The sequence below is a fragment of the Chiloscyllium punctatum genome, chromosome 6 (assembly GCF_047496795.1).
Source record: "Chiloscyllium punctatum isolate Juve2018m chromosome 6, sChiPun1.3, whole genome shotgun sequence".
NCBI classification, from domain to species: Eukaryota; Metazoa; Chordata; class Chondrichthyes; order Orectolobiformes; family Hemiscylliidae; genus Chiloscyllium; species Chiloscyllium punctatum.
In genome coordinates this window covers 38,140,609-38,168,192 of record NC_092744.1, presented here as the reverse complement: position 1 = coordinate 38,168,192, position 27,584 = coordinate 38,140,609, and the positions used below count along the sequence as shown (strand labels likewise).

Here is a 27,584-nt window from a genome sequence, read left to right as displayed (position 1 = left end):
AATAAGATTACCTCAATGCTGCAATGGGACTTGCCAGACTTTTTGGATAATTCTGTCACACATCTTGTCATAGTCCAAGTTGCTCAGGCTCCTAAAAGATTCTGCCTTAAGTTACAGACACCAAGTGGGAAAGGATGCCAACATGAAGTTTCATCAGAAGTGGGACTAATTTTTATCAAACAGAATAGGTTTATTACAAAGTGCTTGTGTAACTTAGATACAATGGAAGTAGTTATTGAGAGTCCTTTGTATACCTCAGGCTATAATTAAGAGAAAGTATACACAAAGACAAAGGGTTACTTTCTGCCAGGATCAGTCCATCCTGTTGGATGGAATTTATCTTGCATTGTTGATTAACTCTTTCAAGTACATAAAGCCTTGCACCACAAGATTCACAATGGTTTTAAAAATCAGGTGCATCAGCATAGTCTACTCCACGAGACTTGAAATTTGACATGATTATAGAGTGAGTTTGTCATGAAGTAAAAGTGCATTGGGTTCAGACTGAGAACTTTTCAAACAATTGTAACACTTTTATCATGGCTATAACGCTTCAAACAATGTTTCACCACTTTACTTGGATGGAATCTTTTGATCTTAAAAGATTTTGAAGCATCAGAACGATATTCACATCAAAGAATGGCATGTCTCACTTGCAGAGAGGAAGTGAGGACTGCAGATGCTGGAGAGTCGAAAAGTGTTGTGCTGGAAAAGCACAGCAGGTCAGGTAGTATTTGTGGAGCAGGAGAGTCGATGTTTCTGGCATTAGCCCTTCATCATAAATTGACTTTCCTGCTCCTATGATGCTGTCTGACCTGCTGTGCATTTCCAGCTTCACACCTATTAATTGTAGGAGGGATCCCTTTTAAGGATAGCCTGTGGCTGTAGCTATAGCCTCCTAGAATTCATGGCTCTGCAAGGGACGGAGGTAGCTAAAAAAACTTTTCACTGGTTGCAGTCGGATTATGCAGGGGTTATCTTCAACCATCTTTTGGGCTTTGGCTTCAGGAGGAAACCTGTCCACGATGAAGATTCCATCATCAGGAGGATCATGGCAGCACCACCAATCTGCCCTGAGTGGCGTCTTAATTACCATAATTGGCTACCTGTCACTGTCAGCGGTTAACTGGTTCTGGTCGAACCCACACCTACCACAAGAAAACTCAGAAGCAGGATTGTGACAGGTAAATAATCAGCAAACACCTATCTAAAACAATCCCCAAAGCCACCTCTGGATTGCTGATGAGATTCCATCCAGTATTTCCTTTTTTTTTGCTAGCGAGAAATCTTTACTAAATCTTCTAGTGGTTACTTCCAATTCTGTTATGAGGATTTACAACAGTGTTTGTTTATAAGGGACACCATTTCTGTTTTGTTTCTCAACTTCACATTCCACAGTCATAAAACAGATCTCACAAATCAAAATGCATTTGCTAAGAACAACAGCATGTTACTGCTGAGCTAATCTATACACTAATTTAAACCATATCTGTAAGTTAAAGACAGTACGTGTGATCAGGTTTCATTTAGGTGCCAGCAGATTCTCATAAATAAAAAAAACTGATAAACCATCTCATTAAAGCATAGACTAGACTAGCTTCCAGGGCCAGCACTGTTGTACAAGGATGTTGGTTGCATACGTTTTGCCCTCTTAACCTCTTGACTACAAGGTTCTTAACAGACATGTTATATTTACTATTTCTTCACATACTTTTCAGGATTGGTTTGCATTTCCTTCATTTAAAACACATGCAGGGATTACAGTGTGCATTGAGTTCAGCTGTCATTTTAGAAATGGTCCCTCATGGTTTGAGAGCAGGCAGCAGCTGCATTTCAAAGATTGCCTTACAAAGATTGTTAATATTGATCTTCCTTGGAGACCATGACTTTTGTGCCTTAGCATATCTTGTCTGCTTTGACTGTGGCAGATGGTAGTACTACCCAGTTGGGAATGGTCAAAGTTTGACAGAGGAAGCAGCTAATGAGCAGGTGTCATCAGCAAATATTATTTCATGTATTATTTTAACATCTAAAAATGTATTTTACTTGGAGGATAATTGAAATTAATAGCCACGGGCAAATCAGTCTGATGTAATTATTTGTGACTAAAAAGTTTATTTTTTAAATTAAAAACAAAATGTATTTATGGAAAATGTAAAGCAAAATATTTAAATTAATTCTACTAAATAAAGCTGTAGATTAAGAACCCCTTTTACAATTTTCTAGTTCCAGTCCTATCAGTCCATAACTCCAGGTTTTGATTTAAAGTACAGTCACCCAGCATCTCCCTTGAGGCAGGTATCTGCACACTGATTTGCTGTTTAAGCCTGACTCAGTGTTAATAGAAATGAGCAGTAATCAGGTCTGATCGAGAATTTCATCAGCTTTGTCCTCAGATTGGTAAAATATCTGGCTGCTGAGTTTCATTAGCCTAAAAATATATAATTTTTTGAACAAAGGACATTTTGAATATTACTGAAGATGCCAAAAAAGAATCAGAAATAGCTGAAATAGCACCAGCATCTTGAATGGAATATTGCTACTGGGAGTGGCACTTGTCTTTGTGTGTTTGAGAAGATTCTACGGGAGCAGCTGTAGATTTGGAGCTGAACACTGTGAGATGCTTCTCTGTCTAAGGGAAGAAGAGATGTCACTTCAAGAACTCACACAGCGACTGGTCAATGTTATCACTCATGTTGGTAAGCACCATTGTTTAAATTATTTAATTGTATTTAGACTTGTGTGAACAATTCTGATTGCACGCATTTGCAGAATTCAGTTCAAATCTAATATGATATGGCAACTGCATATTTGTATTTGAACAAAACTGTGAAAATTATATAATTTCTTGAAAAATATTGCAATGTATGTTGAGAAGATATGCTTAGAAAAGCCTTAATAATGAGCTAATGTGGTATCACAAAAAAAAATACATTTCCTTGGCTCGTAATTTGTGGCTAATCATCAAAATACTCTCCTCTTGGTCCTAGTATCTGTGTTCTAATTCAGAAAAAGAAATGTGAATGCAAATATAACAGCTATATAATAAGTGAAAGGTGTTTGTGAAATCCTTATTTTGTTGCTAGTGAACAGTACTGACAGAACAAAATTGCTTTGATTTTCATGACTATTGTATGCTTACTCAACAATCCTGTTCTGAGGGACTAAAGGAAAGGCTACGTGAACGATAAATGTTGCACAGGTGCAAATTACTGAGGTTATGGTGTAATGTCTGTGTTGTGGGAGAAGGTTTAATAGCTGATCTATTCTGAGATTGACTTGGTAGCTCATTGTTATTGGGTTCAAAGGGAAACATGCCAAGTATCTGGATAAATGATTTATTTTCTTTCCCTTACTGAGCACTTAAGCACATGCATAAATAAAGTAATACATTTGAATATTAGTAGATGTAATCTGTCTTGTTTCTTCCTCAGTTTCCTTTGTCATTCAAGTGATGCTAATTTTTCATTGCATCAAGTGACACAGATCTAGTGGTGTTTTGTACTTATGTATTCATCAGAGTTTAAATATCAAATTAAACAATTTATTTTGGTGTTTAAAAGAATACTTCAAGAATAATTAACGTGATTCTCCTCTGTTAGTTGAGTTCCTTCTCTTTCACAATAGCAGTATAAAGAGAACAATGGATTGCAGATAATAATCAGGAGGCTGTTATCTCTTTGAAGGATTCAGATGATGTCATAAATCATGACAGAGTAATTTTTAAATGTCCTTTGAACTTTAAGATTAGAATATGGTCATGAAAATAGTAACTGGTACTCATTACAATTTTTAATATAGTATTTCTCTTTGGTCACAAATCAGAACAAAATTTTCACTGAAATTTGCAATGCGTTATATGCATACATGTTTATTTATTCCCAATACCAATCAGAGGAAACTGGTTAGCAATATTATAACCATTTTAACTCTTTGGATTTTAATCTGTCTCTGAATTTTTTTCTAAACCACAAATTGTGGTGTTCTCCATATTTAGGCTGTGTGATAATCGCTCAGAAAAAAATCATGATTGTGACAAATCTCATGTTCTTTATGTAGTGTGTTGAGAAGTTACAAAAAAATCAGTAGTTTACTGAAGTTTATATCATCCAATAACAGCTAACCTCTAAATCCACAAAATTAGGCACGCCTGACTCACTTGTTTATTTATCCACAAATAATAGCCTCATCAAGTATTTTGTCTAAATCCTGTGTGATTGGCTTTGAGATTATTTCAGTATTATTAAGAATTAATACTGTGCTATGAAGAAATTGATTGCACATTCAAGTTACAAAGTTCTGTTCTAACTTGCAGTCACAAAACAATTGGTTTCAGTGTAAGTGTCAGTGGTTTTAAAAAAAACAATATTTTTCATGAATTTCTTGGCAAGACTTTAACAACAGCACAGGTCAAAATGATTGTATGATACAGCATAGTTTAAAAAGCAGTCATGGTGGTTTCCACAGTGGCCACTGTTGCTCAGTGTTGCTCGCTCACCTCTGAGTTAGGCGAATGCAGGTACATGTCCCATTTCAGAGACTTGAGCACCTTCACCAAGCTGAAACTTGGGGTACTGTTGGAAAACTACTAGGCAGAATTTAATTCTCTGTGTGGGTTTTGTGCTGACATGACACCATGGGTGGCACGGTGGCACAGTGGTTAGCACTGCTGCCTCACAGCGCCAGAGACCCGGGTTCAATTCCTGCCTCAGGTGACTGACTATGTGGAGTTTGCACGTTCTCCCCGTGTCTGCGTCGGCTTCCTCCGGGTGCTCCGGTTTCCTCCCACAGTCCAAAGATGTGCAGGTCAGGTGAATTGGCCATGCTAAATTGCCCCTAGTGTTAGGTAAGGGGAAAATGTAGGGGTATGGGTGGGTTGCGCTTCGGTGGGTTGGTGTGGACTTGTTGGGCCGAAGGGCCTGTTTCCACACTGTAAGTAATCTAATTATACACATAATCAAGTAGGAGTGTGGTGTTTAGATATCTCCTGCCTTCTTACCTCCACTTTTTTTCGGGCCAGTGGACAGCCAGCTTGCCCGGCTGCCATTTTCAGCTTTTATTGTGCACAATTAGAATGCCGATAGGGGCGTCATCCCACCACCATTGCCAGGGAGGTGCTCACCATGCAAGGTCTACAGCAAGCGCATCTATGTGAGGTTCCTTGCAAATTCCCAAAATCCATATTCAAATGCATTCTGTGATTGATTTGAGGAACCTGGCTTTAGAGTCACAGAGTCATAGAGATGTACAGCATGGAAACAGATCCTTCGGTCCAACCTGTCCATGCCGACCAGATATCCCAACCCAATCTAGTCCCACCTGCCAGCACCCGGCCCATATCCCTCCAAACCCTTCCTATTCATATACCCATCCAAATGCCTCTTAAATGTTGCAATTGTACCAGCCTCCACCACTTCCTCTGGCAGCTTATTCCATACACGTACCACCCTCTGCGTGAAAAAGTTGCCCCCTAGGTCTCTTTTATATCTTTCCCCTCTCACCCTAAACCTATGCCCTCTAGTTCTTGACTTCCTGACCCCAGGGAAAAGACTTTGTCTACTTATCCTATCCATGCCCCTCATAATTCTGTAAACCTCTACAAGGTCACCCCTCAGCCTCTGACATTCCAGGGAAAACAGCCCCAGCCTGTTCAACCTCTCCCTGTAGCTCAGATCCTCCAACCCTGGCAACATCCTAGTAAATCTTTTCTGAACCCTTTCAAGCTTCACAACATCTTTCCGATAGGAAGGAGACCAGAATTGCACGCAATATTCCAACAGTGGCCTAACCAATGTCCTGTACAGCCGCAACATGATCTCCAAACTCCTGTACTCAATACACTTACCAATAAAGGAAAGCATACCAAACACTGTCTTCACTATCCTATCTACCTGCAACTCCACTTTCAAGGAGCTATGAACCTGCACTCCAAGGTCTCTTTGTTCAGCAACACTCCCTAGGACCTTACCATTAAGTGTATAAGTCCTGCTAAGATCTGCTTTCCCAAATGCAGCACCTCACATTTATCTGAATTAAACTCCATCTGCCACTTCTCAGCCCATTGGCCCATCTGGTCCAGATCCAATTGTAATCTGAGGTAACCCATTTTGCTGTCTAATGCACCTCCAATTTTGGTGTCAGCTGCAAACTTACTAACTGTACCTCTTTTGCTCGCATCCAAGTCATTTATGTAAATGACAAAAAGTAGACGGCCCAGCACCGATCCTTGTGGCACTCCACTGGTCACAGGCCTTCAGTCTGAAAAACAACCCTCCACCACCACCCTCTGTCTTCGACCTTTGAGCCAGTTCTGTATCCAAATGGCTAGTTCTCCCTGTATTCCATGAGATCTAACCTTGCTAATCAGACTCCCATGGGGAACCTTGTTGAATGCCTTACTGAAGTTCATATAGATCACATCTACTGCTCTGCCTTCATCAATCTTCTTTGTTACTTCTTCAAAAAACTCACTCAAGTTTATGAGACATGATTCCCATGCACAAAGCCATGGTGACTATCCCGAATCAGTCCTTGCCTTTCCAAACACATGTACATCTTGTCCCTCAGGATTCCCTGCAACAACTTGCCCACCACTGAGGTCAGGCTCACTGCGCTATAGTTCCCTGGCTTGTCTTTACCGTCCTTCTTAAACAGTGGCACCACGTTTGCCAACCTCCAGTCTTCCGGCACCTCACCTGTGACTATCGATGATACAAATATCTCAGCAAGAGGCTCAGCAATCACTTCTCTAGCTTCCCACAGAGTTCTCGGGTACACCTGATCAGGTCCTGGGGATTTATCCACCTTTAACCGTTTCAAGACATGCAGCACTTCCTCCTCTGTAATCTGGACATTTTGCAAGATGTCACCATCTATTTCCCTACAGTCTATATCTTCCATATCCTACTCCACTATTTTACTGATGCAAAATATTCATTTAGTATCTCCCCCCATTTTCTGTGGCTCCACACAAAGGCCGCCTTGCTGATCTTTGAGGGGCCCTATTCTCTCCCTGGTTATTCTTTTGTCCTTAATGTATTTGTAAAAACCCTTTGGATTCTCCTTAATTCTATTTGCCAAAGCTATCTCATGTCCCCGTTTTGCCCTCCTGATTTCCCTCTTAAGTATACTCCTCCTTTCTTTATACTCTTCTAAGGATTCACTCGATCTATCCTGTCTATACCTGACATATGCTTTCTTCTTTTTCTTAACCAAACCCTCAATGTCTTTCTGAAGAAGGGCTTATGCCCGAAATGTCGATTCTCCTGTTCCTTTGATGCTGCCTGACCTGCTGCGCTTTCCCAGCAACACATTTTTAACCTCCATTTCTTTAGTCATCCAGCATTCCCTATACCTACAAGCCATCCCTTTCACCCTGACAGGAATATACTTTCTCTGGATTCTTGTTATCTCATTTCTGAAGGCTTCCCACTTTGCAGCCGTCCCTTTACCTGCGAACATCTGCCTCCAATCAGCTTTTGAAAGTTCTTGCCTAATACCGTCAAAATTGGCCTTTCTCCAATTTAGAACTTCAACTTTTAGATCTAGTCTATCCTTTTCCATCACTATTTTAAACGAATAGAATTATGGTCACTGGCCCCAAAGTGCTCCCCCAGTGACACCTCAGTCACCTGCCCTACCTGATTTCCCAAGAGTAGGTCAAGTTTTGTACCTTCTCTAGTAGGTACATCCACATACTGAATCAGAAAATTGTCTTGTACATACTTAAGAAATTCCTCTCCATCTAAACCTTTAACACTATGGCAGTCCCAGTCGATGATTGGAAAGTAAAAATCCCCTTCCATAACTACCCTATTATTCTTACAGATAGCTGAGATCTCTTTACAAGTTTGTTTCAAATTTCCCTCTGACTACTGGGGGGTCTATAATACAATCCCAAAATGGTGATTATCCCTTGAGAAAAGGAGTGCATGCTGAAAGTCCCCCTCCCGCAAACCTTGTTGCTGAGTGTCATCTCCACCACCTCCATGCTGTCATCCCCATTTCTCCACCCCTGCCAACATATACCTGTAGCCTGGGATCCAGTGATGATACTATGCCTCAAGTGGATGTTGTACCAATTGCAGCTACTGCCCCCTTCCAGTGTAATATCATTCAATTAAACATCTGCTGGCAACTCCAATGGGGGGGTATTTTTGTCATCAAGATCTTGAATTTGGGGAAGGCCTACCACTGGCCAGTAAAGTAATTCACTAATACTTAATTTAGCAGACCTTCTCAAAAAGATGCAGAGCTCCCACTGGCTAGAGAGCTGATGGATGAGACCCTAATGCCTTAATTAAATCAAACCCACTGTCTATCAATTGAGATATTGAATTAAGTTTCAGTGGATGTAAAGCCCCTGTAGTACAATTTGAAGAAGAGCATGGAACATATCCTCTCCATTTTTCCCTCCACTAATACAACTAGAAGTATGATCTGGTTTCATTCAAAACATTCAAGGCTATGAAATACTTTTTGGATGCCCTGAGATCATGAGTTGGGCTATATAAATTCATACCTTTTATTCTGATTTGAAAGATCACAGTGTAACACCTCATTGATAATGGGAAGGCCAAGAATACGGCAAATGTCCAATAATGTCATACTGCTTTTGACCAAACAATTACTATAATACAAAATTAGACATTGTGACTGCAATTGTTCTTTATTCTTTATAGAAAAAAATAAAGTATACTAACTTATTGCATTGGTAGAAACATTTTGTGTTCACATTTTTATGGTTACCTGACCAGTAGTGTTATACATTCATCAGGATTAAATTCAACATTTTACAGGAATTTATTCAGTAATCTGATTTGAAAGTAAGGCTTCAAAAGAAACTTGATAAGTTGTGTAATGTACTTAGAAATTAGCATGATGTTTGGAAGATCTGATTAAGTCAAAACTGACTTGCTCTTGCAAGTTGATAGAGTTTGGAAAGAAAAAAAGCTTTCAGGATAATGTCTGGTGATCTTGTTAAATAATTTCATGATACAAAAATTTCCAGGGTCAACATTATTGTCTCAATATTATACTTCTATTTGCATTCAAGCAGGATTTTAAGTCCTCAATAGACTATACCATATAGGATTATACATAGGCTTCTGACCTAAATATCAAAGGGGTTTTGATCAGGAAACTGTAAATGTGTAAATTGTCATTAGTATGTACTTCAAATATTAGTGTGAAATCTTATAGGTGTTAGACTGATGTGGGCTGTGGTGAGATTTGTGGCAGAGCCATGAGAAGTCCAACAGTGGCAAGTTGCCTATTATTGCTTGCTAAAGATCTTATGAATAGCACATGTCATTTCATTAATATGCAACTTAACAAATGATGTCATGGCAATCATCTTTGATATACTCAAAAATGTCATTGAATCTTACAGGTTGATACCATTTTAATTGAGTTTCTGCCTACAGATCTATTTAGAAATCCTCAACCATTGTGCAAGAGGAATATTTTCATTCCACTTTATGCAGACACTATTTTGTTAAACAAAAAGAACAAGCTTACATTGAAAACTGTCAAAGTTCTAACAGTTTTAGTACTATGACCACAATCTTTACGACAACAAATATTTAAAAAAACTTTTAACAACTAACACAACAAAACTTGTGCAGCACAAGAAGATCAAAACCTTAACAATTATCATCGAAATCAAAAATATAATCAGCTTTTTTTTGATTAGATTCCTTACAGTATGGAAACAGGCCCTTCAGCCTAACAAGTCCATACTGACCCTTTGACGAGAACCCATCCCTCTACCCTTTATTTACCCCTGACTAATGCACCTAATATTATGGGCAATTTAGCACGGCCAATTCATCTAACCTGCACATCTTTGGAATACGGAAGGAAACCAGAACACACCCACACAGATACAGGGAGAACATGCAAACTCCACACAGACAGTCACCCAAGGTGGGAATCGAACCTGGGTCCCTGTGAGGCAGCAGTGCTAACCACTGAGCCACTGTGCTGCCCTATTAATGCACCTAAAATCAATAAGCCAATAAAACAAAATTCACCTGAGTTTGTACCTGAAAAATTCAAGCTATAAGATCAGAAAACTGGTAAATATGCAAAGCACAATTTCCATTGGACTCCAAATCAAATGAATAACAAACAAATATACTTTACTATATGGAAAGAACATCAGATCATTTGCTATATGTACAGCAGATTGAGGAAAAATAAATATATTTGAGAACCTCATAACAGTACTTGATCAGTATTTCACTTCAAAAACATGTCGGAGACTGGTGAGATCACACTTCAAAAGCAGACACATGCCCCCAGGAGAGTCTGTTGATAGCTTCATTAGTATCTGTATATTCTATCTGAGCAATACAACAGTGGAAACTTACTACAAGAGCTCATTTATGACAGAATCATCATTGCTCTCTTAGATCAAACTCTAACTTGTTCAATTAAAAGAAAATATAACTCTAGAACAAGCAGTAAAAATAGCAAGGAATACAGAATCTAGAAAAGTGTTTAAAAATCATTAATATAGCTAAAGTTCCAATTTAATGCAGAATGCAGCTATTAATGAATATGATGTAATTAGGATCACAGAGACCTGGCTCCAGGGTGGCCTGTTATGGACCAGGACAGACACCATCAAAACATTTCAGTATAGTATCCCAGACCCTAACTTTGCAAGTTACATAGAACATAAAACAGTACAGCACAGTCCAGACCATTCAGCCCTCGATGGTGTGCCGGCCTTCTATCCTATTCTAAGATCAGACTAACTGACATACCCCTCACTGTACTGTCTTCTGTGTGCCTAATCAAGAGTTGCTTAAATGTCCCTAATGTATCTGACTCTACTACAACTGCCAGCAGTACATTGCACACACCCACCACTCTCTGTGTAAAGAACCTACCTCTGACATCACCCATAAACCTTCCTCCAATTCCTTAAAATTATGCCTCCTCATGATAGGCATTTCCGCCATGGGAAAAAGTCTCTGGCCATCCATTCTATCTATGCCTCTCAACATCTTGTACACCTCTACCAAGTCACCTCTCATCCTTTGTCACTCAGGAGAGAAGCGCTCTAGCTTCCTCAAACTTTCTTAATAAGACATGCCCTCCAGTCCAGGCAGCATCCTGGTAAACCTCCTCTGCACCCTCTCTAAAGCTTCCACATCTTTCCTATAATGAAGCGACCAGAACTGAACACAATATTCCAAGTGCGGCCTAACCAGGCCTTAATAGAGCTGCAGCATAACCTTGCGACTCTTAAGCTCAATCCCCTAATGAAATGCCAACACCCCATATGTGTTCTTAACAGCCCCATTAAGTTGGGTGGCAATTTTGATGGATCTATGGACAAGGACCCCAAGATCCCCCTGTACCTCCACATTGTCAAGAATCCTACCTTTAACCATGTATTCTGCATTCAAATTCGACCTTCCAAAGTGAATGACTTCACACTTTTCAAGGTTGAACTCCATCTGCCACTTCTCAGCCCACTTCTGCATCCTAGGAGAAAGTGAGGACAGAAGATGCTGGAGATCAGCGTCGATAGTTGTGGTGCTGGAAAAGCACAGCCCGTCAGGCAGGAGAGTCAACATTTCAAGCATGAGCTCTTTTCTGATGAAGAACTCATGCTCGAAATATCGAATTCCTGCTCCCCAGATGCTGACCGGCTGTACTTTTCTAGCACCACACTTTTTGACTCAGTTCTGCATCCTGCCAATGTCCCATTGCAATCTACAACAGCCTTGCATGCTATCCACAACTCCATCAACCTTCATGCCACTGGCAAACTTACTAACCAACCCTTCCACTTCCTTATCCAAGTCACTTATAAAAATCACAAAGAGCATAGGTCCCAGAACCGATCCCTGCAGAATACCGCTGGTCACCAAGCTCCAAACTGAATACTGTCTGTCCACGACCACCCTCTGTCTTCTTTGGTCCACAGATTTCCTTGTATCCCATGCCTCCTTACTTTAAGTTGTTTTAAGCAGGTATACAGTGGATATTTCAGGATGGATGCAGCTGATCAAACCTTGTAGTTTTAAACAAAAACAATTTATTTACAAGATTACTGAATAAAACACAAACAAAAGAGAACAGAATACCAAATAACTTCTCCTATCCAAAATCCCAGTAGATTATCCTAACTAAATGATGCTGTTCCCAATACTTGCAACAATCCCCATTAACACCCCTTGGCACAAAAGGCAAAATCAAACCCAGACTCTGGTGGAAGCAAGTGAGAGAGGAGGATCAGCATGGACCTGCTTTTTTGGGTCCAGCAGCTTTTTTCACTCTTCACTGTGCTAAACCCAAATCAAACCAGAGAGAATCTGAGCTGGGAGAACTGGTCACCCCGCTTTCATTGAACAAATGTTTCTTTTAAACTTAAAAGCCTTTTGCCTGGGGCAGTATCTGTAAGCTATAATCAAACTGTCCCTAAAACCCTTCAACTCAGACTTTTCAGAGTCTGTGTCTCTGACAAAAAAAAGGACAACATTACCTTGTTAAAGGAGCAGCATCATCACACCTCCTTCCTTTAAAAAAGAACCATCAATATCCAAAAATATCTTCATTTCAAAACCCCTTAATCCTAAATTGTTAGTACTCTACAACACACATAGACATTACATTGACTATTAACATGCAATATTCAAAATGAATGGCTGTAACAAGAAGCTCCATTTAAACAATCTGGCATTTTTGTCCTTAAATTTCTCCACAAACTTCAGTGGGTTGTGATCAGTATGTATGATTGTATCAGATATGTTACTGGTAACATACACATTGAAATTAGATTAGATTACTTACAGTGTGGAAACAGGCCCTTCAGCCCAACAAGTCCACACCGACTCGCCGAAGCACAACCCACCCATACCCCTACATTTACCCCTTACCTAACACTACGGGCAATTTAGCATGGCCAATTCACCTGACCCGCACATCTTTGGACTGTGGGAGGAAACCGGAGCACCCGGAGGAAACCCACAGAGACACTGGGAGAACGTGCAAACTCCACACAGTCAGTCGCCTGAGGTGGGAATTGAACCCGGGTCTCTGGCGCTGTGAGGCAACAGTGCTAACCACTGTGCCACCGTGCTGCCCCCGAATGTTGTAATGCCAACATCAAAGTCACCTTCTCAACTGTCAAATATTTCTGCTGATGAATGTTCAACTTCCTGGAGAAATACCCAATAAGTTTTTTTATTTTCTCATTGTCTTCTTGCAAGAGTAAAGCACCGACACCCACATCACTTGCATCGATAGCCACCTTGAATGGCTTTGCGTAATTTGGTGTGACTAATACTAGGGCAGTGGTTAACACAGCTTTCAGGCTGTCAAATGCGTTTTGACAGTCCGCTGTCCACTGTAACTTCTTTCCTATCTTTAGCAATTCAGCGAGTGGAGCAGCCACACTGCTAAAACTTGGTATGAATTTTCGATAAAATCCACTCAATCCCAGGAACTGTAATACTGCTCTTTTTGTCAGTGGTATGGGAAACTCCCCAATTACCATTGTTTTTGCATCCCATGGGGCTATTTGTCCATGTCCAATATCATGACCCAGGAAGGTATTGGGCTTTGGCAAATTCACTTTTAGCCAGGTTTATCACCAAGCCTGCCTTCCAAAGTCAATCAAACAATCTGATAAATGGTGCAAATATTCCATCTATGTGTGACTGAAAATCACCAGGTCATCTATGTGTATAACCTCAGCCAGGACCTTGGGTTCATGTCACATTACAGGTGACCACCATTGCACTATACACACCCACAGACACTCCTACACGCACACTCACTCACTCACACACATACACACACAGGCACTCCTATAAACACAGACACGCATATACACAGACGCGCACATAGACATCCACACACACCCTTACAGACACACACACTCCCACACTCACATATGCACCCCCTCACAGACTTAAGACATTCTACACTCACTACATACACACATACACTTTCTCACACTCACAACCCCCAACCCAGACAGACAGACACACACAGACCGACAAAGACCCACATGCACACATATATTTTGTGGGGTGAATTTGTACTTGCAGAGTTACATTGTACTTTGCTCAAAAACTGCATGAGTTCATGTAAAACTCTGTTATCTCACATTCTAGATTAGAATCAATCTAAACATCATGGCATAGACAGAGAACACAGGGGGCTAACACCTTCAACATATTATCTAGCTATCAGCCATTGTTAACAGCTAACCTGAGAATGCAACTTTAAAAAAAAGGTTTTGTGATTTACACATGAAAGAAGTGAAACTATCACGGTATTCAAACAGATGAAAGACTCGACAGACAATCAGTTTTTCAATGTATAATTTCAGTTACATCACACTGTAAATTTTTGCTATAAATTCTGTGTGTTAGGATTGAGCCCTCCACTATCACCTGCTGAAGGAGCGACGCTCCGAAAGCTAGTGTGCTTCCAATTAAACCCGTTGGACTATAACATGGTGTTGTGTGATTTTTAACTATGTATGTAACAGCTGAGTAATCCCACAATGATCTCATTGGTTAGTCCCTGAAATGTAGCTGGCGCATTTTTCATACCAAATGGCATGACATTAAACTGATACAGTCCATTTGACGTTATGATAGCCAAAATTGTCTTTGCTCTTTCTGACAAAGGTATCTGTTAGTATCCTCTGAGCAAGTCCAACTTAGAAATATATGTTGCTTGTCCTATCTTCTCAACACAGTCTTCCAAACGCGGAATCGGATATGCACCCGTCTTTGTAATTGCATTGACTTTGCGATAGTCCACACATAACCGTTTGGTACCATCTGGTTTTGGCACTATTACTATGGGTGAGCTTGAGTCACTGTAACTCATTTCGATTATGTCGTCTTGGAGCATGCATTCAATCTCCTTTTGAACCTGTGCCAACTTTAGAGGATTATGCCTATTCGGATGTTGTGTAATTCGAATAGGTTAGTACTTCCCAGCTTATTTCCACAAATCTCCCCAAGTGATAGTAATAACTCTTTTAGGTTATTTTTATTTTCCTCTGGAAGGTAACTTAATAATTTATCCCAATTTTTGATAACTTCCTCATTGTCCAATTTAATTTGAGGAATGTCCAATTCAGAATCCTCTGAATTTGGTTCTTCCCTCTGTGTTGTAACCAATAATACAGTCTCCTTTGGTTTTCCTTCCCTGTCAAATACCTTTTGAGCATATTCACAAGTCACAGTCTGTGAGATTTCTTTCTGTTTGCAGTCCTTAACAAGTAATTCACCTCACTCAATTTCCTTTCAATTTGATAAGGTCCAATAAACCTTGCTTTTAAAGGTTCACCTATTGCTGGAAATGACATTAATGCCTTAACTCCGATAGCAAAATTGTGAGGTTTTGATTTCTTGTCTGTTTCCTATTTCTTTGTATGCTGTGATACTTCTAAATGCTGTCTTGCCAATTCCCCCACTCTATTTAATCATTTCCAAAAATTTGACACATAGTCCAAATATGTGGTCTCTGAATTCGGAGTTAAATGAGGACTGCAGATGCTGGAGATCAGAGCTGAAAATGTGTCGCTGGAAAAGCGCAGCAGGTCAGGCAGCATCCAAGGAACAGGAAGAAGGGCTGATACCTGAAACGTCGATTCTCCTGTTCCTTGGATGCTGCCTGACCTGCTGTGCTTTTCCAGCAACACATTTTCAGCTCTGAATTCGGAGTTACCAATTTCTCCTTAATCAATTTTAGTGGTCCCCTCACTTCATACCCCAAAACTAATTCAAATGGATTGAATTTGGTCGATTTCGTTTGATGCATCTCTGATTGCAAAAAGTACAATGAAATTCCCTTATCCCAATATTATGGATAGTCTTAACTGTAAGCCCTCAACATGATCTTTAATGTCTCATGCCACCTTTCAAGTGCGCCCTGCCACTCTGGATGATACACAGTAGATTTGAATTGTTTTATTCCTAAGCTGTCCTTAAGTTCCTGGAATAATTTTGATGTGAAATGTGATCCATGATCTGATTGTATTTCTGTGGGTAGGCCATATCTAGTGAAAAATTTGAGTAATTCCTCTAGCTGTTAGCTGTTATATTGCATAATGGAATAGTCTCTGGAAATCTAGTGGACACATCCATTATTGTTTACAAATACAGATTCCCCATTTTTGTCTTAGGTGGGGTCCTACACAATCAATTTAGATTCTTGTAAAAGGTTCCTCATATTTTAGGTTCCTTTAGGGTGGCACGGTGGCACAGTGGTTAGCATTGCTGCCTCACAGCGCCAGAGACCTGGGTTCAATTCCCACCTCAGGCGACTGTCTGTGTGGAGTTTGCACGTTCTCCCCGTGTCTGCGTGGGTTTCCTCCGGGTGCTCCGGTTTCCTCCCACAGTCCAAAGATATGCAGGTCAGGTGAATTGGCTATTCTAAATTGCCCGTAGCGTTAGGTAAGGGGTAAATGTAGGGGTATGGGTGGGTTGCGCTTCGGCAGGGCGGTGTGGACTTGTTGGGCTGAAGGGCCTGTTTCCACACTGCAAGTAATCTAATCTAAAAAAAAATGCAGGAATAGGTATTAAAGGTTTTATTAATGCCTATGGTTTTCCAATTACCTAACATAATGACATGTCTGGCAAAATTCAATTACATTCTTGTGCTGTCCAGACGAGAAAAAATGTTTTTGTATTTTATCTTGAGTTTTTCTCACTTCAAAATTAATCCCTCGAGGTAGCTCATGCACCACTCAAAACACCTTCTTTCTATGACGCACTGGCAATAAGATTTGATGAACTTCTGCCCATTTATCATCTGCCTGAATATGTCATGGTCTCCATTTCCTCATTAAGACATCATTTTTAACATTCAGAGATCCATTTGGATTCTTTTCCTGTGTATGCCTTTTGATACAATTGCTTTGAATTTTCACCTTTCTGCTGTAACTTAGTTAATTTATCTGAGCTAAAGATGTCTGCTTTGTCATCTGTCTGCTCTTGGTTTGTGTCAACTATCTGATCAAACAGGATCTCTGCTAGTCATAGAGTCATAGAGATGTACAGCATTGAAACAGACCCTTCGGTCCAACCCGTCCATGCCGACCAGATATCCCAACCTAATCTAGTCCCACCTGCCAGCACCCGGCCCATATCCCTCCAAACCTTTCCTATTCATATACCCATCCAAATGCCTCTTAAATGCTGCAATTGTACCAGCCTCCACCACATCCTCTGGCAGCTCATTCCATACATGTACCACTTCAACTTTCTTATTTGTATTCTTTGATCTCTCCTGTTTCAACTCGCAACGTTGTGACCTTGTTATCACACAGTCAGGAAAAGTCCCAGGATTGTGTCCTGCAATAGATCAGCTGCCTGAGTTTCCATTGGCTTTTCAACCACAGAAGGGAGCACTCCTACCTGTGAACCAGCTATATCATTAGCAAGGACAAATTGTATTCCTGAAGCTGAGAGTTTGTCCAGTACTCTCCCCACAACTTCTCCACTCTTCACTGGACACTCTAACCTCACTTTATATGGCGGCACAGTGGTTGGCACTGCTGCCTCACAGTGCCAGGGATCTGGGTTCAATTCCTGCCTCAGGTAACTGTCTGTGTGGAGTTTGCACATTCTCCCTGTGTCTGCGTGGGTTTCCTCCATAAAGTCCAAAGATGTGCAGGTTAGGTGAATTCAGAGGGTCGGTGTGGACTTGTTGGGCCGAAGGACCTGTTTCCACACAGTAGGGAATCTAATTTAATCTAACAACTGAGTGCTTCTTGTCTCACTGCGAATTCCTGTTATTAGCACTTTTCTGGCAATAGTACATATCTTCTCATCTTTCAGCATCACAGATTGCAAGGATCCTGTGTTTCTTAATATTGTAACATCTTTACCTGCTGCTCCTGGTCTATCTGAATAAACTATACTTTCACGAGTATATGGTTTAAGAAGATATGGCATTTCCTCCATAACCAACCTCCAATCAGCTTGTACATCCTGGTGCAGCTTTCTAGCCTCCACTGTGTTTCCATTACCACTCCAACAGAATTCACTGGTTTATCCTGTTTTCCCACATCTGGCTTCCCAGTGCTTTTCCTAACCTACCAACATCGTAATTTCATGTGGTCTACTTTATTACAGTGAAAACATTGGAGCTTTTTAATTTCTCTTTCCCCTTCAAAGGTTTCCTTTCTACCCTGTGGTAAGTTATCCTCATGACCTTCACCGAGATCTACATTTCTCTTTCCACGTGAGGATTCTCTTTTCCCCAATTTCTATCCCTCACGGATTGAAACTGATTTTGGAAGGTAAACTTTGATTTATGGACCAACTCATCATCATCATTATCATCAGCCATTTCAGCTGTTAATCTTGCTGTTTTAACTCTCTGCTCTTCCACATGTGTTCTCACTACTTCAGAAAGTGGAATTTTGAACACTTCTCTATATGCCAATTTCTGAAGTTCAAACTCCCTCTCTTTCTTCCTTTCCTTTTTCTTCTCTTTCTTTTCTCTTTCTCCTTCTTCTCAGTTTCTCTTTCTTCTCTCTCTCTCTCTTTTTCTCATTCCTCCGCTTTTACTCATAATTCTTTGCCTTTTGCCTCTAACTCAAGTTGATTTACTTTCAATTGAATTTTAGCCATCTCTAAAGATTCTGATGGTGTTTCCAGCAAGTTTAACTGCTGAGTTATGGCTGAGTTATCTCTCCTTTCCTCACAGGAGGAGGCAGCTCCAGCTCCAGCTTGTTTGCTAATTCCAGCAGGTAGGCCTTAATCACCTTTTGCAAAATCCCCAAAGTCACTTTTTCCACCCCCGGAAAACTCTTGGTGACTGAAAGAGCCATTGCAATCCTAAGCATTGTTTAAACCAACCAAATTCAATGCCCAGGATAAAACACACTAATACCTATCACTCGCTGCCTTCAAGTCCAACAGCCCTAATCCCAAATCAGATCTGTAGAACAAATCCTGCAAAAAGACCCCAATCTGTTATGGACCACGCCAGTCCTCCTCAGAACATTTCAAGGAAGCGGCCCAGACCCTAACTTTGCTAGTTGTTTTAAGCAGGTGTAAAGTGGATATTCCAGGAGAAATACCACTGGTCAAACCAGATAGTTCTAAACAAAACAGAATTTACTTACAAGATTACTGCATGAAACACAAACAAAAGAGAAAAGAATACCAAACAACTGAACATATCCGAAAACCTAACCTCACATTCTTATCTGGCCTAAGAGTAAAACAGGGAAGGTGGCTCAATCATGGCTAACAAGGGAAATCAGAGACCATGTTAAAGCTAAATAGGAGCCATATATATTGGCCAGCAAAAGCAGCAAACCCAAGCACTGGGAGAAATTTAAAATTCAGCAGAGGAGGACAAAGGGTTTAATTTGGAAAGAGAAATAGAATGTGAAAGTAAGTTTGGAGAAAACATAAAAACTGACTGCAAAAGCTTCTATAGATATGCAAAGAGAAAAGAACTGGCGAAGGCAAGTGTAGGTCCTTTGCAGTTAGAATCAGGTGAACTCGTCATGGACAATAAAGAGATAGCAAACCAGTTAAACAAATACTTTGGATATATCTTCACTAAGGAGGACACAAATAATCTCAAGCAAATGCTAGGGGTCAGAGGGTCAAGCATGAAAGAGGAACTAAAGGAAATACTTATTAGTTAGGAAATGGAAATGGGGAAATTGATGGTTTTAAAATGCGACAAGTCCGCAAAATCTGATGCTCTGCATCCCAGAATATTTAAGGAAGTGGCCATAGAAATAACAAATACATAGGTGATCATTTTCCAGCATTCTGTAGAATGTGGAAGAGTTCCAATGGACTGGAGGGTAGCTAATGTAACCTCACTCTTTAAAAAAGGAGGGAGAGAGAATATAAGAAATTATAGGTCAGTTAGCCTGACATCGGTGGTGGGGAAGATGCTGGAGTCGATCATTAGGGATGCAATAACTGAGCATTTGGAAACTGGTGACAGAATCAATCCTTGTCAGCATGGATTCACTGAAGGGAAATCATGCTTGAATTTTTTGAGGATGTGACCAGTTGAGTAAACAATGGTGAATCAGTAGATGTTGTGCATTGGATTTTCAAAAGGCTTTTGACAAGGTTCCACACAAGAGATTAGTAAGGAAAATTAAAGCTTATGGTATTGGAGGTAATGTATTGACATGGATAGAGAATCGTTGGCAGACAGGAAGCAAAGAGTTAGAATACACAGTCCTTTTCAGAGTGGCAGACAGTGATGAGTGGGGTGCTACAGGGTTCAGTGCTGGAACCTCAATTGTTGATAATTTGAACAAAGGAATTGAATGTGACATCTCCAAATTTGCAGATAGCACTTAACGCTGGGTGGCAGTGTGTGCCCTGAGGAGGATGTTAACAGGCTGAGGGTGATACGGACAGACTAACTGAGTTGGCAAGTACTTGGCAAATGCAATATACTGTGAATAATTGTGAGGTTATCCTCTTTGGTGGAAAAAACAGGAAGACATTATTATCTGAATGGTGGCAGTTTAGGAAAAGGTGAGGTGTAACAAAACCTGTGTGTCATGATGGAACAATCGCTGAAGGTTGACAGGAAAACTATTGGCCTGCTGTCCTTCACAGCGAGAGGATTTGAGTATTGGAGTAAGGATGCTGAAAATGTGTTGCTGGAAAAGCGCAGCAGGTCAGGCAGCATCCAAGGAACAGGAGAATTGACGTTTCGGGCATAAGCCCTTCTTCAGGAATGAGGAAAGTGTGTCCAGCAGGCTAAGATAAAAGGTAGGGAGGAGGGACTTTGGGGAGGGGCGTTGGAAATGCAATAGGTGGAAGGAGGTCAAAGTGAGGGTGATGGCCAGAGTGGGGCGGGGGCGGAGAAGCCAGGAAGAAGATCGCCTTCCTAACCTGCAATCTTCTTCCTGACCTCTCCTCCCCACCCCACTCCGGCCTATCACCCTCACCTTGACCTCCTTCCACCTATCGCATTTCCAACGCCCCTCCCCCAAGTCCCTCCTCCCTACCTTTTATCTTAGCCTGCTGGACACACTTTTCTCATTCCTGAAGAAGGGCTTATACCCGAAACATCAATTCTCCTGTTCCTTGGATGCTGCCTGACCTGCTGCGCTTTTCCAGCAACACATTTTCAGCTCTGATCTCCAGCATCTGCAGTCCTCACTTTCTCCTATTGGATTATGGATGTCTTGCTTCAGTTATACAGGGCCTTAGTGAGGCCACATGTTGAGTATTGTGTGCAGTTTTGAAATCCTAGTCTAAGGAAGGACATCCTTGCTATTGAGGGAACACAGCAAAGGTTCACCAGACTGATTCCAGGCACGGCAGGACTGACATATGTGGAAAGACTGGATCGACTTGTACTCGCCGGAATGTAGAAGAATAAGGGGAGATCTCATAGAAACATGTAAAATCCTGAAAGGACTGGACAGGCTAGATGTAGGAAGAATGTTCCCAATGTTGGGGAACTCCAGAACAAGGGGTCACAGTTTAAGAATAAAGCATATGCCACTCAGAACTGAGAGGAGGAAGAATTTCTTCACTCAGAGAGTTGTGAACCTATGGAATTCTCTCCCACAGGAAAGTGTTGGGGCCAGTTCATTAGATATATTCAAGAGGGAGATGGACGTGGCCCTTGCGGATAAGGGAACAAGGGGTATGAGGAGAGGCTGGGAATGGGATACTGAGATCGCATGATTAGCCATGATCATATTGAATGATGGTGCAGGTTTGAAGGGCAAAATGGCCTACTCCTACACCTATTTTCTATGTTTCTATGTCCTCAATGTGTTGACTACATAAAGCATCCTGGAGCATGTAAGTAGAGGAGACAGACTTTTCATCTGAAAAACATACTATATGTGACAATATCAACATAAAATCCAATGCAATCTAATGCTATAGTGTCTTGTTGCAGGTATAGTTTAAAAAAACCTACATTAGTGAAGACAAACTATCCAACCTTATCCCTACAATGTATTCATTTCAGGTATAGGTCACTTCTAAAGAACATACCCAGTATCAAACCGAATCATTTCCAAGCCAACATGTATATCCATACCTTGGAACAGGACCTTTTAAAGAACAGTTTAATAGTGCGAAGGAATAAGCTTCTTTATGTTTAACAATGACTAATGGATGGATGACATTACCCTTGCCTTGTATAATTTAATAACATCACCCAATCCTGGCTGTAATATTGAAGAAGAAGAAACTACCCAAGTTCCTCGTAAATTCCTGCATCAAAGCAAGACTTTCAGCAAGCACAATTGATTTAATAGAAGGCAGCAGAGACAATGACGGCTTACCAATTTCAACTCAAGTGTTTTCATTCCTTGCATTAGACTTTTCTGACCCACCTACTAACACTGATGACTCAAGTTAAAGACTTGGGGAAGAGTGGAAGATATAAGGAGAAAAAAAGTACAGTAAATGTTGCAAAAATAAGTAATCAGGTAACTCCTTTGAGAATGATTGATTGTATATAAAATATTAATGTTTATAATAGGAAGAAAGCTCAGGTAAAGGTGTTATACCAGCAATCTTGCAATGATGTCGTGGATCTGCTCCTCACTGCAAAGCACAGTATGGATGGAGTAAAGGAGAATGAAAAGGATCTGGAGTAAACAAACTAGAAATTATGAAGTAAAGCTTTTGGAATAGTCTTTCACTAATATAACAGTAGCTCTGAGACATCTCTGAATGCAATGTATTCTAATGTTTAATCATTATATGCAATAAGCAATATAAAGAAGTCCAAGCCTGAAGAACATTCTTGTCCTTGCCTTCTTGACCAGTCTATTTTGAACCAAACTCATTTGTGTAATTTTTGTGTCCACATCAAAGATCCCCAAACTGCCCTGAAGAATCTAATTACTTGTCAGTAATTGGCTGACCATTGCTGCTGGGTAGGTAGCCACTGTCAATGCACAACTGCTTCTGGTAAGATTACCCAGAAGCTGTTAACTCATGTGATGGTAATTATTCTGTAAAGCCATCCTAACTTGCCTCCAAAGCTGCCCTTGCATGACTGATAAAAGTCCTGTCTGATATCCTGCTGCAAAAATTTTAGCTTCCAGTTCTGGGATTCGGGCCATGGGCTACCGTCACATAATAAAGACCTAATTACTGAAGTGATCCAACATGCCTCTCCTTGAGGGTGGCTAAGGCACTAGTTTTCTCAACATACAAATGCAGTCTTATCAGCTTAGTCCCTGTCATAGTAATGTGACCATTTTTGGATTGGAAGGTGATTTCTCTATTCAGGCTAACAATTTCTCTTTGCAAGAGCAAACCAATTAATAGCTCACCTCTGTGCTCACAGAACAGTTTGGTGCTGGGAAGAATGATGGGTTCATTATGTTCCAAAGCAGGATTTCTAGTTAGAGGGACCTCTGCCTATTTCAGAAAACTCAGCAACACTAAGCACTTTTCAGCAATTCGTAAGTATGGAGAGTAAACCTATAATACTCTGACAGAAGAAATAAGGAAAGGCCTGGATTACAGTATATAGCCTACTGAGTCTGCTCCAGCATCCAATGCGATCCTGGCTGATCTTACACTTAAATTTCACTTTCCTGCCTGCTCCTCATGTTTCCTGGTTCCCTGAGAGGCCAAATATTTATCTGAGACTTAAAGGATTCACCAGTAGTGGGGTAGAGAATTTCTAAGATGCACAATTCTTCAAGTGGAACAATTTCTCCCTATCGTTGTCCTAAAGGATCAGCTTTACATCTTGAGACTGTGTTTCATGTTTTATGTTCCTTGACTCGTGGGAACAACTAGTCCCTGTCTACCATATCAAACCCATTCAGAATCTTGACTGTCTCAATGAAATCACCTCTCTTCTAAAATCCAAACAATAAAAACCTAATTTAGTCAGCTTCTGATCATAAGACATTCATCATTATGTCCAGAGGGTTACTATTAATCAAAAACTGAACTGGACCTGCCGTATAAATATTATGGCTTCAAAACTTGTTCAGAAGCTGGAGGCTGGTAATTCTGTTGTGAGTAACTCACCTCTTGTCTCCCAATGTCTGTCCACCACCTACACGGAACATAAAAAGAAGATTAAAAAAGTAAAAACCAATAATACTTATAAATGAAAGTGCTGGTCATACTGATTCTTCATCTGGAAGAATACAAAATAAGTTGGAAGAATACAAAATATCTCATTTGCCAATTCACTGATTTCCTTTTTGGAAATCAGGAGTCTGATGAAATACTTCTGACTTGCCTGGATGAGTGCAACTTTAACAATATTCAAATACCTCAATATCATCTGAGACAAAGCATCCCATTTGATTGGTAACCCATCTAACAGCTTCAACCTTCATTTCCTGCAGCACCAATGCACAGAGGCAGCAGCATGTACCATCTACAAAATTCAATGCAGTAATTCATGAAAGCTCTCCTATTAACATACTCCTACCATGCAACCGCTACCAGGTACAAGGACAAGAGTAGCAGATGCATGGGTACACCATTACTGGTGAGTAATTCTCCAAGCCACAACACCATCTTGACTGGAAGGTACATCATCATTCCTTCATTGTCACTGGATCAAACTCCTGGAACTTCCTATTACCAGCACTGTGGGTGATGCTTCACTGCAAGAACTGTAGCCATTCAAGAATCCAGCTCATCACCACTTTCTCAAGGCAATTAGGGATAGAAAACAATAGCTAGCATAGCAATGATGCCCAGATCCCATGAACAAAAGAATAATATATGTATACTCAATGCCACTGATGTTTCATCAAGTCTGTGAAATTTAACTTGTTTAAAAAACAACCCTTAAATAATAACAAAATCCCTTCCAATAGCTATACATAGTTAAAAATTCTGAAACATGACATAACGTTTGTTCTGCCAACCCCTTCCCACCATTGGTAGCTCCATTGGTATATCCAAACTCGGTATGCTGGTACAGCTTCTTATCCACCGGGAGACCATGAGCTGTGTGGAAATCTTCCTGAAAGAGGGGCAACCTCTTTGTCTGGCACCCCTAAGTCTTTGTCAAAATGTGCAGTGCTGGAAAAGCACAGCCGGTCAGGCAGCATCCAAGGAGTAGGAGAGTCGACGTTTCGAGCATAAGCATTTCATCAGGAATGTTCCCTCCAGTAACTAGGCCAACATATATTCTCATTATTATCCCAGAATGATAATGTGGTACACAGATCTACCCAGGGCTGCCTCCGTCTGTCCTTTCCAGTACCCTAATTGAGGACCTGTGCCCTGTAAACAGATTATCCTGTCCTAAGCCAAGTGCCCCTATGATTTCTTAGGATAGAAATGCCTGTTTTATCCTTACCCTTTTAAATTTGGTCTGTGAGGTGTAGGGTACACTTTCTGCCTTTCCTAATCCTTTGTTGAGCTGGTCTTTTTCAATCTCCTTTGATTTGTTCTGTCCACTTGTCCTTAAAATCCCTACAATCATTCAGTTTCCCTGCCACACACAAGCAATCCTCAAGTTGCTCACTCCAAGCTGGCTGCCTGAAACCATCTCATTTCCTGAATTATTCCCTAAACTGTGTCAAATTGTAGATCTCATGTAACTCAGTCACTGATTTCTATAGTCCATTGTCATTTATTAACATGATCTCCTTTTTCCTCCACTATTCTATAACCACATCCCACACCCCAAATAGCCTTGTCAACAGCAACACAATGACTTGGATGAACAAAATCCCACTTAGCTAGCTCCTGCTTCACCAATTTATTCTGGTGATGCACTAATCATGGGTACTCAGTGGTGTGATCCAAAGTCTTTGACAGTTATCACTTTTACTCTTTATTTCTTGCCAGTTCGTGGTTATTGAGAACAGTCCTGAAACAGCAGGTGTTTTGCTATCTTCTTTGCTAACATAATTCACAATTATGTTAAAAAGCCAATTTATTTGGCAGTCAATGCATACTTGACTATTTCATACCTCACAAACACATGTGCTGAAAGTTTGAATCTCTGGATTTCTAAGAGATCAGCAAAAATATGCCTTGTGGCTTGTTCTTGCCACAGTTAAAACATCTGAGTTTATGGTCTTCAGATCTCTGATTTGTGTTTGACAGTTCCCTCCAGCATTTTAACTGAAACACACTATTGCTTTAAGTTCTTAAGTCTGACCTCATTTGATTTAGAAGCTTAAAAGAAATTCCTCATCAAAATAAAGCAAAGAACTGTGGATATTGGATATCTAAAACATAATGGAAATTGCAGGGGAAACATGGAATCTCTGGCAGCATCTATGCAGAGAGAAACAAGAAATTTTCCAAAGAATTTTGAAATTCTAAGTATTTTTAAAATTTGATCTGCATAATGGCATCAGTTTCCAAATAGCTGTAATCAATTATTAAATAAATAAGGTGTGTCATTGATATTATTTCCAGTACAACATTATTTTCATCAACAATGTAAAGGTGGAATCTTCCCTTTCTAAGAAGCAGCAAGGAAGGTGGTGGGATGGGAAGTTAATGGGTGGGTTGGTGTCAGAGAGATACACACTGTCTCTCCACAATAAGTCTAAAAGATATGAGAGCAGAATTAGGTCATTTGGCCCATCGTGTCTGCTCCACCATTCAGTTATGGCTGATAGATTTCTAATCCCCACTCTTCTGCCTTCTCCCCATAATCCTTGATCCCCTTTCGATCAAGAACCTATCTATATCTGTCTTAAGTACTCAATGACTTCACCTCCATAACAGGAATTAAGTCCTGGATAGAAGGTCCATGTTTTACTTTCCTGCCCTGCCACCAATTGAGGCCCTTCAGTAGCTATGGTTTTTACTTTCAGGAGTTGGTTTATGTGCTCCTGAGATTACATTTCACACAGATGACTTCAAAATACAATATATGATTTCCTAAACAGTTTGAGCTTCCAGCTAAAGGATTAGGTCTACATGCCACATGTTGTTCACAGACTTGACCTATATGGCTTTCGTTTCTAACTGGGAAGGGCTGACACATTGAGTTTTCCACTGTCTACCCCCACCTCATTGATTCACAATAGTCCTGTACATCAAACCAGTCACCTCTGCACATCACCTGGGATGAAGGAACCTCAAACCCCATTTTCCTCAAGAATAAAGGGGTCTATTATCATAAAGATTCTGAGATTAGACAAGTAACTATCAATTATCAATTGTGAATTCCACCAACAAGATGACAGGGCATCAGTATAAATGATCAATTCCTGTAGTCTTTCTTTCAGGAGATCTTTAAGAACAATATATTTTCCTTGTATGTTACTAGTTATTAGTCAGTGAACCAGGAACTAGAAGGTGTACATTTAGTGTCTTCTTTCAAAATAAAAGGAAACAGAAAAGCTTTTCCTATGTAGAGGGATATTAAGACATATGTGGAGGGACATAGATGGATATAAAGTACATTAATCTCCTTGGGGAGGTGATAACCTATCACGGGACTGTTATTGTAAAACACCCAGGTAATGTTCTGGGGACCCAGGTTCAAATCCTGCCTTGGCAGATGAATTGGAAATTGAATTCAATAAAAATCTGGAATCAAGAATCTAATGAAACCATTCTTGATTGTCAGAAAAACCAATCTGGTTCACTAATGACCTCTGGGGAAGGGAACTGCTG

General features: G+C 40.4%; 1 protein-coding gene across 1 annotated transcript in view; it reads left to right on the top strand.

Annotated features, from left to right (window-relative positions):
• The first annotated feature begins 2,346 nt into the window (after window positions 1-2,346).
• The window catches only part of mcf2l2 (MCF.2 cell line derived transforming sequence-like 2), a 390,224-nt gene continuing 364,986 nt past the window's right edge, over window positions 2,347-27,584 (top strand). Inside the window, exon 1 of the mRNA XM_072572454.1 lies at window positions 2,347-2,699. Coding sequence (XP_072428555.1) covers window positions 2,621-2,699 — 79 coding nt within the window. The 5' untranslated portion in view covers window positions 2,347-2,620. The remainder of the gene's footprint in view (window positions 2,700-27,584) is intronic.